This window comes from Bos grunniens, chromosome 1 (genome assembly GCF_055505025.1).
Source record: "Bos grunniens cultivar Pamir isolate PY7600 chromosome 1, Bosgru_T2T1.0, whole genome shotgun sequence".
In the NCBI taxonomy this organism is placed as follows: Eukaryota; Metazoa; Chordata; class Mammalia; order Artiodactyla; family Bovidae; genus Bos; species Bos grunniens.
Genome location: NC_141165.1, coordinates 4,092,720 through 4,107,475, shown reverse-complemented (window position 1 = coordinate 4,107,475; position 14,756 = coordinate 4,092,720). Strand labels below are relative to the sequence as shown.

The 14,756-nt window shown below is 46.5% G+C and overlaps 1 protein-coding gene across 7 annotated transcripts in view; it reads right to left on the bottom strand.

The window, feature by feature from the left end:
• Positions 1–14,756, bottom strand: part of RFTN1 (raftlin, lipid raft linker 1) — a 228,674-nt gene that overhangs the window by 151,296 nt on the left and 62,622 nt on the right. Inside the window, exon 1 of one of the 7 annotated variants that reach the window (XM_086390763.1) lies at positions 10,810–10,986. The exons of the other annotated variants lie outside the window; for them this stretch is intronic. Within the exon in view, the coding sequence (XP_086246889.1) occupies positions 10,810–10,909 (100 nt within the window). The 5' untranslated portion in view covers positions 10,910–10,986. Of the gene's footprint in view, positions 1–10,809; positions 10,987–14,756 lie in introns of those variants that run through there. 7 annotated transcript variants of the gene reach the window in all.

Below are 14,756 nucleotides of genomic sequence, written 5' to 3'. Positions count from 1 at the left end.
GGAGGGGAGTTTGCGGGAGAATGGATACATGTATATGTATGGCTGAGTCCCTTTGCTGTCCACCTAAACAGTGTTAATCGCCTACACTCTAACATAAAATAAATAATTAAAAACAAAACAATACCAGGCACCGTGAAGCTCAGATTTCACAGTGGGGTACTCAAATATTAAAAGCAACCAGCTAGAAACTGAACCCAGAGTATTAATAAAATATTTCACATGCTTAAATGTACTCTTTATAGAGAAGACACAAAGGATTACCAAGTCTTCAAACTTTTAACCAAACTCATTCACACCAGACCCAAAAACAGCTTAGCGTGAGTCAGAAGGGAACCTGATTATCAGTATTTTATGCCCTTTTTCCTAATTGAGCGTGACAGCTCTCTAGCTGACACTCCTGGAAGTTCTCTTTTGATTCTGAGACTACAATAAACTGATTGCATCAAAGACCAGCCTCTAATGAATATGTACAAACAATATGGAAATGAAACTATTTAGAATGTAAATGAGACCCTATATGGATTTCTACGATAAAAGTCTCAAGACCTGGTATAAAAGTAATCAGCACATAAAAGCTTCAAGGCTGAAAATGTGGCTGGTCTGAGTTGAGTGTGCCACACGTGTAAAGTGTACGTGAGATTTCAATGACTTAGCATGGAAATAAGAATGCAAGATACCTAGGCTAAGAAGTTTTTTTTTTTTTTTTATTGCTAACACACTGAAATGACAATATTTGGAATATATGAGGATTAAATAAAATGTATTGAAGTGCATCTCACCTGTTTCTACCTGTTTTACATGTGGCTACTGGAAAATGTAAACTTATATATGGAGCTCACGTACGAGCTAGATGACACTGCTTTTATCATTACTTATTAATCATTTGCTTAACATTTATCACTGCTTTTAATTATACAAATTATTCATTTAATCTTTTTCTGTCCTTCCCAATAAATAAGTTCTGCCAGGCAAGACTCCAGGCTGGGTTTGTTCGCCAACAAGCTGGCCAACCCCGAGTGCCTGGAGAAGGCTCATTAACAATCACCGCTAAATGAAGAATTCCTCCATTGACCGATACGGCCACCACCCACGTCATGACCACACTAGAACTTTTTCTGCCAAAGGAAGGCCAATGCAAACGGCCACCTGCAGCCACTCGGGGGGGTAAACTCGGAGGTGCGGCACAGTCTGGGCTCCAAGTAAATTAGCCAAGATGATACCAAGAGGACATGAGTTTGAGCAAACTCCGGGAGACCTGGCGTGCTGCAGCTCACAGGATCCCAAAGAGTCGGACACGGCTGATGGACTGAACCACCACAAGCTCGATGACAGAACCCGTGATGAGTCCTCGAAAACCATCACCTAGGGTAAGACCCAGAGGGAGTTTATTATTTTCTCCATCATGGTAAAGTATACATAAAAACTTACCATTGTAACCATATCTCAGCATACATTTCAACAGTTCTAAGCACACTAACACTGCTGCATAACCATCACCGCCAGGCCTCTCCAGGAAACCTTCTCCTAACCAACGGTGCCAGCTGCGGCTGCCCCTCAACCCTGCCCTCAGCCACCCAAGCAGAGAGGACCGCGCCTCCATCCCCCCAGCCCTGCTTCCTCTGCCCCCTCCGGCAGGAGCAGGAGATACAAGAGCAGCAAGGAGGAAAAACCAGCTGCTCTGACTCACAGGAATTCCCAAACATGAAAATCCGCCACTGGAAAAGAATCAAAGGTTGAGGCGACAACAGAAGCAAAGGAAGAAAGCAAGAATTTCACTTTGCAGACGTGGCCGGAAGACGGCCCCAAGACTAAGCATCTTAACCACAAGCAGTATAAAATGGGGGGAAAAGAAATTTCCCAAAACCCACAGCGCCCCGAGGGCGTAAGTGCACTTCAGTTTGGCATTTACATGGGACAGAAGAGCGTATTACTATTTCTTTTTATCCTGAGTCATTACCATAATGGGCCTCCACTCTATAACAGGGTTTTACATTAATATGTCAATAAAGTCTTTACTTAGGAGAGTTTTTTTTCCCCTTACATTTCAGAATATAATAATATAAAATAATACACTATGGAAACTGTCAAAAAGCATAAAAATTCACCATGCACACAGACCAGTTTTAAGAGTTTATGACAGTTAGGGACCTCCCTGGTGGTCCAGTGGTTAAGGCTTCACACTTCCAGTACAGGGGACGTGCGTCTGATCCCTGGTTGGGGAACTAAGATCCCACATGCCACAGGGCAAAAGATAAAAAAAAATCAATACGCTAATGGCGAACTTTCCTACAAATGGGGCCAGAACAACAGGCTCTCCGTACAGAAATGTCTAAAATTCAGTCACTCCACAAATAAAGTTGTAGAGTCATTCCTGGAACAGTCGGATTCATAGAGACAGGCAGTAAATGATGCTTTCCAGGGTTTGGGGAAGGGAAGATGGGGAACTGGTGTTTAATAGATATAGGATTTCAGTGGAGGAAGATGGATGGTGGTGACAGTTGCCCAACAATTTGAATGTACTTAAGGCCGCTGTACTGCACGCTGAAAAATACAAGAAAGGCCTAAGTTTTATGTTATGTGTGTGCGTTACCCAAACTTCCCTGGGGCTCAGACGGTGAAGTGTCTGCCTGCAACGTGGGAGACCTGGGTTCAATCCAGGGGTCGGGAAGATCCCCTGGAGAAGGAAACGGCAACCCACTCCAGTATTCTTGCCTGGAGAATCCCATGGACTGAGGAGCCAGGCGGGCTACAGTCCATGGGGTCGCAAAGAGTCAGACACGAACGAGCAAGTTCACATTCACGTTACCAAAATTTGAAAAAAATAGGATGTCAGTACTTCAATCATGAAAGAAAGAATAGTTTATAACAGAATAAATCCCATTCTCTGCAGGCTTAGTACCACGTCTACCCTCAAAGGAAGCCCACTCGTGGTTTCAAAGGCATGGTTCCCAGACACACCAGCGATGCAGACCAGTGGGCCCCCTCTCCCTGCTGTAGTGGAGACACGTATTCAGTGACACAGTCAATGAGCCATTTGCAAGACTTACCAAAAGTTCCACATATTGTGAATGCATTTAATAAATAAAATTATGTGTATGACATCACAAAAGATTCAACAGCACTCAAATGAGGATAGGACCAGACAGCTCTCAAGCTCTAAAAAAGGCTTCACACCTGCATTTTCAGCTTTGCATGAACAATTACCGCGTTCATGTGCAAACTCCCAAATTGGTGCATGGAAATAGAAAATCGTATACATGGGCTCCACTCACCAATTTGCATGCAAAATTGTCCTCAGCAATCTCTGGTTCATTTTTTGCCATGTAAGACATGGACTGGGGGCGGTCAATGATGCCTCAGGAGACTGATTTTAGGAGGCATTTTGGTTCCCACTACTGAAAAAGGGGGTCCCTGATGCTGTCTGGGTCTACACACGCATATAAAATCCTTCCCAGCTGCCTTCTCACGCATTTCAGTGGAAGAGCGGAAAAGCCTGAGAATGAGATTAAGTAGAATAATGGGTAACGGATATAGAACAAGTAATAGAACAAAGAAGAAACATGGTAAAAAAAAAAACCGTGTTTTCACCCAGAAAGATGCCATCTATCAATGACAGTCTGCACGAGAAGAGAAAGATGGATATTAACCAGGCAGGAAAAGGACTCCTCTGATTCAGCCAACGATATTTACTGAAATGGACCACCAGGAAGCGTGGCCTTTGAGACTGCCAGTGAGGCCCTGACAGGCATCTAAGTGCTCATAACGCATCTGAAAGTTTTTTCTAACGTTCCTTCCCTTCCTTGCTGCTTCCCTTTTTCACTTGACGTGCAGCTGGTGTGAACTGAGATACGCTGGGAGTGTGAGAAATACACACGATTTCAAAGACTTTGTGGAAAAAAGAAGAATGTAAAATATTTCGGAGTGTTTTACTGATCACATGTTAAGCCGATGATATTACAATTGATTTACCTGTTTTAATTATTTTTAATGTCGCTACTAGAAAATTTTAAAATAGATTCATGGCTCATCTTACATTTCTATCAGACAAGGTCTGTTCTAGAACCTTTTGTTTTAAATTTAGTTACTTAAATTTTTTATTTTAAACTTATTTCAATCCAAAAAACATTATCCCTCCTCTACTTTTATTTTAAATTAGATCCATGGCTCACATGATATTTCTATTGGATAGATTTGTTCTAGAACCTTTTGTTTTAAATTATTTAAGCTGATTTCAGTAAAAAAAAAAAAAACAAAAACAAAAAAACATGATCCCTTCTCTGCTTTTATTAAGCTGCCAATTTAGCTCCTGACTAAGCATCCTTTAGCCACAAGCATCAGTACAGACACTTCTCTTCCAAAAATAAACCTGTAACACGCAGAAATGGGGCAAAGCTGCTGAAATATGTACGTGTGGGATCAGTGAGTCATCTACCTTCAAGTACATTAAATCTTTTCTTCTTACTCGTTGTCACCACTCCAAATTGGAGGGGAAAAGCAAAACTTCTTACAGTTTTCACATCTGATAGTGAAAGTAGCTCAGCCATGTCCGACTCTGCGATTCCGTGGAATTCTCCAGGCCAGAACACTGGAGTGGGCAGCCTTTCCTTTTCTCCAGGGGATCGTCCCAACTCAGGGATTGAACCCAGGTCTCCTGTATTGCAGGCAGATTCTTTACCAGCTGAGCCACAAGGGAAGCCCCAGAATGCTGGAGTGGGTAGCCTATCCCTTCTCCAGCGGATCTTCCCAACCCAGGAATCGATCCAGGGTCTCCTGCATTGCAGAAGCATTCTTCACCAACTGAGCTGTCAGGGAAGCCCTCACACCTGATGTTTGGTCCCTGAGCCCTTAAATATCCGCTCTTGGAGAATTCCTAGTAACACCATCACACCAGCTCCTCAGGTGTTTACCTCTCTGGAGCAAGTGGGTTCACAACCTTTTTTGGCCCCTACCCTGTCTGCAGCCCCAAACATCCTCCTGAGTCTCACCCCGCCAGGCAGCGATCCTCAAACTGAGCATCTCGCCTGCAGAGCAGCACTGCTCTTGCAAAACTTTAAATAGCCTCGGAGGCCGCCAGCCAGCCAGCATCCCGGCTGAGATTATTCACGTCAGAAACATCAATAGACCCTCCAGTTTGTTTTGTTAAGTCTGTGGAAGTGCCCTGGATTGGATTTTTCTGGGTGATTTATGTTACATTGCACAAACGTGAATTCTGCCTCACGCACTTAACACGTCGCTGCGGTCACACTCCTATTTAACGGAGCCAGCTCCCTTCCTGGGCTTCCCTGTCTGGCTCCTTTGGGGTGGGATGAGAACTTCATGATGTCCAGTTCCCACACCCCAGTAAGAAGGGAGTATCGTTAGTACTTTGTTATCACTACAGATCAAGGTCTTAACTCTAAACAATGGAGGCAGAAAGAGAGCAGGAACCTGGAACTGAATTACAGGGGGGAAGGCTGGTGGCATCTCCAAGCTGGCGAAGGCAGAGACGGGTGGGCTAGTGACCAAGGATGCACTTGGATGGTTCGGTGGAAAGACCCGTGGTGTGTATGCAGCCCAGGCGTCTTTGACAGTCCTGATTCTGCTGCTAGCTCTGTGTCCACAGCCAGATCCCTGAAGACACCATGGAACGGTCTGTAAAGCAAAGGGAACTGTGGTCTGGGCAATTAGGGCAACTTCATGGTGGTGCTAGTGGTACAGAACTGTCTACCAATGCAGGAGAAGGAAGAGCCCCCGGAGGACGGTGCGGCCACCCGCTCCTGTGTTCCTGCCTGGAAAATCCTATGGGCAGGGGAGGGCTCCAGTCCATGGCGTCGCCAAAGAGTCGGACACAGCAGCGACTAAGCAACAGCAGCGTATACACACACGTGAAAGATGAGTCCCTGGACAAACCAAGGCTCTTGATTTACTGACCAATTATGGTCTCAACAGTCACAATGAGGGAGTGGCCAAACCATTCAGTAAGACAGGGAACAGAAAATACCCCGCGGAGAGCGACAGCTGTGAGTGAGGAGCTCAGCTCAAGTCAGGCTGCGGACAAGTCAGCTGCCATCTGGCCAGCCTGCGGCCTGTCCTTCCGCAGCACTGACATCCTTTCCCTCTACTTTTCACACTACTTTTAACCTGCTTTTCTGAGAACAGTTGCAAAGGATTTTTTTAGCTGAAAGAGTCCTTAAAGACGATGATGATGACGAGACAATGACAGAAGTGATTTCAGAAATAACGCTAACAAGGACGGTAACAATAATACTCACTTCCTCTAACAACGATGGTAACAATGATACCCACTTCCTCTGAACATACATTTCATGCCAGACATCGTCTCCTGTGTTTTACACGAATCCTCCTTAATGAGAGATGCAGTATTACCATCTCCACTTTAAAAATGAGAAGACTCTGGATCGGAGAGGCTGAGTAACTTTCCCAAGGTGGTACCGCTGGTAAGTGGTGGCCTCAGATTCACTCAGGCATTCAGAGCCAAAGCCTTTAACCTCGACACTCTGCAGTTTCTCTAACCGCCCAAGCCACCCCTCATTTTACAGACCGTAACATCGTGCCCCCACGGTATTAAACAACGGGCTGCAGACACAGCTGGCAGCAGAATCAAGAGTCTCCGAGGCCCCTGGACTACACACCACGGCTCCTTCCACTACACCACAGAAGTGTAGCTGGCACAGCCGATCAGAACAAAAGACTCCCAGAAACCGACGGGCACCGTCTCCTTGCTTCTGCACAACTGTGGCCTCCCTTCCCAGGCTCCGGAGTTTGTTTCTGATCCACCAATAGCCAACTGCTTGGATCAGGGTTTTCCTTGAAAGGCTGAGCACAACAAAGCCTTTCCTTGAAATGCAACGTTGATTTCTTCCATGAATTTGGCAGGGTAATCACGATGGGGGGAAAAAAAAAGTACCGCCTGGATGTGTGCACCACGTTCAGAGCCAGGAAATCGACAATTTGGGAACCAGAAAAATAAGAATAGCTACCTAGTGCTTATAAATAACCATTAGAAACCAGACTTGCCTCATTTCGGGGTATGGCAAGCAAAAATAAAGCAACTGTTTAAAAGCAAATCCAGTTTGCAAAGTTAAATTTCCACAGTTCAAAGACATTTATAGACTGAGAACTGATTCAGGTGAGGAAATGCAAATAACACACTGCTGACCTTCTCCATGTCCCTGGACTCCTGCCCACAGTGCAGAAGGCGGGGGCACAGGGCAAAGGTCACGGCCAGGAAGTGACAGGCGCCTTGGTGGACTTCCACAAAGAGTTTGACCCGTATCTGGTTTGAGCACCCCCAGGTACTGGGGGGGACAGGACAGGTGGCTCTGGAACAACGTTTCTTCATTCACCTCTACTCTCCTTGTGTCATTATTAACACGTTCCCAAACACCCATGTTCAAATATCTTTACAGGCTCAAGATTTGATAGGAGTCCCCAAATTGCCCTAGGCATCAGTCTGACCATTCACAGTCCAGCCTATGCCTATCTCCTCATGTCGCTCATGCGGTAGGTGAAAACTGATCACGCTGTTTTCTTCTGAGTTTCTCTAGTTGATAGTAAGCTTAGAATCTTTATATATAATGTACAATTACATATGTCTGACTCTTCAGTTAACAATCCTGCTGCCCAGTTTTCTATAGCTCAGCTTATCTTTTTCTTACTGATTTGCAGTAAGATTTTGTCTATGATGGGTTGTTGTTCTTATTCAGTTGCTAAGTTGTATCTGACTCTTTGTGACCCCATGGACTGTAACATACCAGGCTCCTCTTTCTTCCACTATCTCCCAGAGTTTGCTCAAATCCATGTCCACTGAATCTCTATCTAACCATCTCATCCTCTGTCGCCCCCTTCTCCTCCCACCTTCAATCTTTCCCAACATCAGGGTCTTTTCCAATGAGTCAGCTCTTCACATCAGGTGGCCAAAGTACTGGAGCTTCAGCTTCAGCATTAGTCCTTCCAATGAATATTCAGGGTTGATTTCTTTAGGATGGACTGGTTTATTCTCCTTGCAGTCCAAGCAACTCTCAAGAGTCTTCAGCACCAATTCGAAAGCATCAATTCTTCAGCACTCAGCCTTCTTTATGATCCAACCTCTCACATCTGTACATGACTACTGGGAAAACCATAGCTTTGACTAGATGGACCTTAGTTGGCAAAGGTCTCTGCTTTCTAAGATGGATACTGGTCCTTTGTCTGATATGCATCTGGGCATAGCTCATTTCACTATGCTTCACAGACTCTACACTTGTCACAAATTGAAGGTTTGTGGCAACGCCGTCTTGTCAGACAATAGTTAGCCCTTTTTTGGCAATAAAGTTTGTTTTTTTGTCTTGTTTTGTTTTCGCTGCGTTTTGCAGCTTGCAGGATCTTAGTTCCCCAACCAGGGATCTAACCAGGGCCTATGGCAGTGAAAACTTTAAGTCTTAACCACTGTACCGCCAGGGGATTCTCAGCAATAAAGTACTTTTTAATTAAGAAAATAATAGCAAATGAAGCAACTGACAAACAACTAATCTCAAAAATATACAAGCAACTCCTACAGCTCAACTCCAGAAAAATAAATGACCCAATCAAAAAATGGGCCAAAGAACTAAATAGACATTTCTCCAAAGAAGACATACAGATGGCTAACAAACACATGAAAAAATGCTCAACATCACTCATTATCAGAGAAATGCAAATCAAAACCACTATGAGGTACCATTTCACCCCAGTCAGAATGGCTGCGATCCAAAAGTCTACAAGCAATAAATGCTGGAGAGGGTGTGGAGAAAAGGGAACTCTCTTACACTGTTGGTGGGAATGCAAACTAGTACAGCCACTATGGAGAACAGTGTTGGAGATTCCTTAAAAAACTGGATATAGAACTGCCTTATGATCCAGCAATCCAACTGCTGGGCATACACACTGAGGAAACCAAAATTGAAAGAGACACGTGTACCCCAATGTTCATCGCAGCACTGTTTATAATAGCCAGGACATGGAAGCAACCTAGATATCCATCAGCAGATGAATGGATAAGAAAGGTGTGGTACATATACACAATGGAGTATTACTCAGCCATTAAAAAGAATACATTTGAATCAGTTCTAATGAGGTGGATGAAACTGGAACCTATTATACAGAGTGAAGTAAGCCAGAAAGAAAAACACCAATACAGTATACTAACGCATATATATGGAATTTAGAAAGATGGTAACAATAACCCTGTGTACGAGACAGCAAAAGAGACACTGATGTATAGATCAGTCTTATGGACTCTGTGGGAGAGGGAGAGGGTGGGGAGATTTGGGAGAATGGCATTGAAACATGTATAATATCATGAATGAAACGAGTCGCCAGTCCAGGTTCGATGCACGATACTGGATGCTTGGGGCTGGTGCACTGGGATGATCCAGAGGGAGGGTATGGGGAGGGAGGAGGCAGGAGGGTTCAGGATGGGGAACACAGGTATACCTGTGGCAGATTCATTTTGATATTTGGCAAAACTAATACAATATTGTAAAGTTTAAAAATAAAATAAAATTTAAAAAAAATAAATAAAAAAAAGAAAAGAAATGTATATTGTTTTTAAATATAATGCTTTTTGCACAATTAACAGACTATAGTATAGTATAACGGAGAAGGCGATGGCACCCCACTCCAGTACTCTTGCCTGGAAAATCCCATGGATGGAGGAGACTGGTAGGCTGCAGTCCATGGGGTCGCTAGGAGTCGGACACGACTGAGCGACTTCACTTTCACTTTTCACTTTCATGCGTTGGAGAAGGAAATGGCAACCCACTCCAGTGTTCTTGCCTGGAGAATCCCAGGGACTGGGGAGCCTGGTGGGCCGCCGTCTATGGGGTCTCACAGAGTCAGACACGACTGAAGCGACTTGGCAGCGGCAGCAGCAGCAGTACAGTGTAATCATAACTTTTGTACACACTGGGAAAACAAAGCATTTGTGTGACTTGCTTTACTCCGACCCTCGCTTTACTGTGGTGTCTGGAACTGAACTGCAGTATCTCTGAGGTGGGCTTGTACTGCAATTTTGTTTGTCTGTTTTTTACATAGAAGTTTTAAAAGCATATGTGATCCAAACTTCTAGAACTTTGAGGCTTCTGGCTTACGTGCATCCTTTCTAAATCCAAAGCCTGGGCTCATATAAAACTCCATTTATAGTTAAAGTGGCACGACTAACCCCTAAGATAAGTGAGTGCTTTGAACTGGGTTTCCACTATGGTGCCAGGCAGTGCTTGGCCCCCAGAACAGTTCAGCACACGTGCGCTGAGGGCCAGGAGGAGAGTGTGTCTGAGCAGGGTCCAGAGCCCCGTAGGAGGATGAATTAGACATCCAGGAGCCCTCTTTCTCCTAAAGCTACTGAGATAACCTTTCTTATCTATCAGGTCAACTCTATTCAACTTTAGATTGCAGATTCCTTGTGTTAATAATGCCTAATAAAATATCTTTCTTGACAATTCATAAAACACACATGCTTTTGGAACTTTAGAGTTCTAACTCTAAAAGACTGGTTTTGCAAAAGGGGAAACTGAGGTTTCTCCCCCCAGGGCCCCATCAGTCGTGTCCGACTCTTTGCGACCCCGTGGACCGTAGCCCACCAGGCTCCTCCGTCCATGCGATTCTCCAGGCAAGAATACTGGAGTGGGTTGCCATTTCCTTCTCCAGGAGAGAGTTACAGCAGAGTCAAGGTCTCCAATACCTGCAGGGCCACCGCTGCCCGTGTCCCCGTGACGCCCGCCCCCAGCCGGCCAGGAGGAATTACACAGCCGAAGCAAGCCGCATCCGTGCTGTGGCTGCAAGCACCCTTACCTTCCTGACGATTCCACGTGGCCACACTCCTAAGTCTCCACCTGAAGCTGGTTCTGAAAAATCCCCCTGGCAAACCCCACGGGGGATGGAAACTCACCATGTTCAAAACAAACCCGTTCACGACCCCCGCGCCTGCCCTGCGTCCTGCGCCTCCGCACGGTTTGCAACATCACAGCCAAGGGAGATACGGCCCGAAACCGGAAATGACACGGCAGCTGCCTCGGCCTCTAACTCTTCCCTGCATCCAGCCGGCCGCCGTCCCCTGCCAAGCCTCCTGTGAACCCTCCGTTATGAGGCTCCCTCCTCTGCACGGCCCCACCTCAGCTTTCCTGACCTCCAGGCTGCCTCCAGGCTGCCCTCCACCTACACTGCCTACACTAACAATCCGGGTAAAGCACAGGCTGGCACAGTGCCCCAAACCCCCAGCCCCACGCTTCGGTCCAGCGGTTCTCAGGAGGGATGGTTGTCTCCAAGGGAACATTATGGAGACGGGGGTACTATCAGTTATCACAGGGGTGGGGGACTCATCACCACTTCGGGGGCCAGCAGGATGGCTCCAATGCACAGGGTAGACACTAAGAACTCTCCTGATCGCCACACAATTTTTGAAAATCCTACTGGACAGTCTTATTTTTTTTTAAATAATAGAATAACCTGGAGTATGTGCTTTATTCTTTTGTACCTCAAAAATATACATTGATAAAAATTTATTTCTATTTAATTTTTATTGGAGTATAGTTGCTTTACAATGTTGTGCTGGTTTCTGCTACACAGGAAAGTGTATAAGTTATATGTGCACATACATCCCCTCTTTTTGGGGGTCTCCTTCCCATTTAGGTCACCACAGAGCACGGAGGAGAGCTCCCTGAGCCCTACAGTGGGTTCTGGTTACTGACCTGGTCTGTACACAGGAGTGTGTGCATGTCACTCCCCGCCTCCCAACTCCCCGCACCGCTACTCCCGCTTTGGTGTTCCTACGATTCTCCTCTGTCTGTGTCTCTATTTCTGTTCTGCAGATAAGGTCGTCTATACTATTGGACATTCTTGGTAGAGGAAAAGCCTGGCTCTAATTATTGAAGCCTAGAATTTCACTCCGCTTTGCATATAAACAAAAGTAAAGTGTGCACAGTTTACGGTACACTGAACCTTCCAGGAAGGTAGTCCTGAGTACAAGCGTGGAAGTGAAAGTCGCTCAGTCGAGTCCAACTCTTCGCAACCCCGTGGACTGTCTGTGGAATTCTCCCAGACCAGAATACTGGAGTGGGTAGCCTTTCCCTTCTCCAGGGGATCTTCCCAGCCCAGGGATCGAACCCAGGCCTCCTGCATTGTGGGCAAATTCCTTACCAGCTGAGCCACCAAGGAAGCTCAAGAATCCTGGAGTGGGTAGCCTATCCCTTCTCCAGGAGATCTTCCTGACCCAGGGATCGAACCCAGGTCTCCCACATTGCAGGCAACTTCTTTACCAGCTAAGCCATCAGGGACACTGCCTCCTGGGTGGTCAAGGCCTATTCCCCAGCAGAATCGCCCCCGGGGGTGGGGTAGATCCCCAGGTCCCACCCCAAGCACCGGGTCAGAGCTGCATCTCAACAGCTTAGGCCACTGGCTTCCCTGGCTCCCTCTGCTCGAGAAGGATTCTTTATGAGGCTTCAGGAGTCGTGTTCTGGAAAGGACTGTGGGGCCAAGACTGAGCTCACAGGAAACAGCTCCTGGTCGATGGGTGATGTCTATGCGGTGGCAGAACGCGAATCCATGCAGGCGGACAAGGCCCTGCTTCCCGCCCTTCCCCTCCCCAGTTCCCTGTCTGCCCCTGAGAATCCTCCGGGCCCTCACGGCTCTTTCTAGAAGACGCTTCCTCAGCCTCCCCCATGGCTGTCTCCCTCCAGACACCACCTGGAGCACCCGCAGCTTCTAGGGCGTCTCTGAGAGCGGCCGGGACCTCATCTTGCCCATTTGGTCCCTCTGCAACCGGCTCTCCTCTGCCCAGCTAATAACCAGAACTCAACAAGTACTCAGCAGACAAACATGATGAATCAGGACCCAGCGAGCACAGAGTCCATCACTGCGAAGGACAGATGGGTGAAACCGCCTCTTCCTCTGCAGCACGCCTCCTCCCGAGACCCTGGGCCTCCAGGGATGAGGCAAGACTGCCTGACAAACCAAGGCTGCTGGGCACAGTCCTGCCTCCAGGACCACCTGGTCTGGGCGAGTGATGGAGCCCCCAGGCGGGGACCGGGTACCACCAGGCTTGGGGAGCAGGCGCAGAAGCGTCCACGGGAGCCACCCCTGTGGCTTGGTTTGGTTTGGCTCCGTTTGGTCACCCAGGTTTGCTCGGCTGCGGAGGGGCCGTGAGGCGAACTTGCCCTGTGATGACTTCCTGCGACTCTCACTTGCAGGAGTGATGTTATTTTTAGGGGGCGGGGGACGCCAAAGAGGCTTATTTGGCAAACGAACACCATTTGGTCGCCTGAGCTCTGCGTGCGGGTGTGAAGGTCCTCACACTAGAAGCTAGTGGTTTTCAAATCCACCGGAAAGAGTCTCCATACACAGGTCAGGGGCAGGAAAATAAAAACCCCAGGATGACAAGCGTGCAAATTAACCCTGGAACCAGGCGAGGAACCAGGGATGATGGACAGGAAACAATGAAGCTGACCACACGTCAGGACGAGGAAAATTCTGAGGAAGGGAGCATTCTGCCCAAAAGTTTCATTAGGAGAGGGCATTCACACCAGGCATTTATGGCCCCCAAAGTCCAGTCTGTTAGCACCGGGGCAGGAGCTGTCCACTGTGTTCAAAAGACCAGTGACACTGAAAATTTAGGACCCCAAGAGGTCTTCTCCCCTCTGAGTTCACTCCCCAGCTCTCAGACAATCAGCTAATCGAGTCCAAATAATCTAATCATGAAGTAATAAATGCACATGGCAAAAACACAATGGATATTCCTACTCAACAGAATTAGACATCAGCTGTGGTGTCGAGATGCTAATGAAACATCAGACAATCTGTGAGAATGCCATGCCAAGGAGAAGAAAGACAAATTGGGCTCCTCCACTCCTCATGGAAATTAGAAGATTCTAAACTAATCAATTAGCTCCACATCCCCACAATCTCCACCCCGTCTCTGCATTATTATTCCTCGTCATGAAATTTCCTCGGAATCCACTTACTATTCTTATGATCACAGATATCAAATGAAAATCAAGCCCTCTGCAGAACAGGAGAGAAACTTCACGTTGTAATGTAAGATGAACTGATTAAGGGCACTTAATCTACGAGCAGCTAATTCTCAAAGCCTCCAAGTGGAGTGGAGGAGAGGTCAGGAAGGAGGGATGCCGCTTAGTTTCGATCACACAGAAAAATGGGTTCTGGCGCTCAGCAGGCTGCCTTGTTAACAATCACAGTAACGAGGGTCGGGCACGCTGCAAGTTAGAAAGAGGACCCAATCATCAGAGAACCAAGGGAGAAAGAACACCCTTTCTTTTAGGAAATACGTTGCTCAGGGCTTAGGGATTCTTCTAAAGATGCAAGCAACTCAAAAGGGAAGAATGGTTTTGTCTTCCGAAGACAAATCTCATTTTGCCGAACTGCTAACACCCTGAAAAGGATTGCAGACTCAGATTTGGAATACGTTTATTACAAAAAACAATAACCACCCTCCACTGAGAACTCTAAGAAAAAAGGAATCATTTTTTCAGTCTTAAAATTTCTGGGAGGGACTTCCCAGGTGGTCCAGTGCTTAAGAATTTACCTTCCAATGCAGGGGACCCAGGTTTGGTCCCTGGTCAGGGAACTAAAATCTCCCACACGCGGCAGGGCAGCTAAACCCATGCAATGCAACTAAAGACACCCACGCACCACAGAGCAAACCCAGCATAGCCAAAAAAAAAAAAAATTTAATTCTGGGAGAGTCCCAAAGAGTTTTTGTTTATATGAATTATATCTAGTGATAT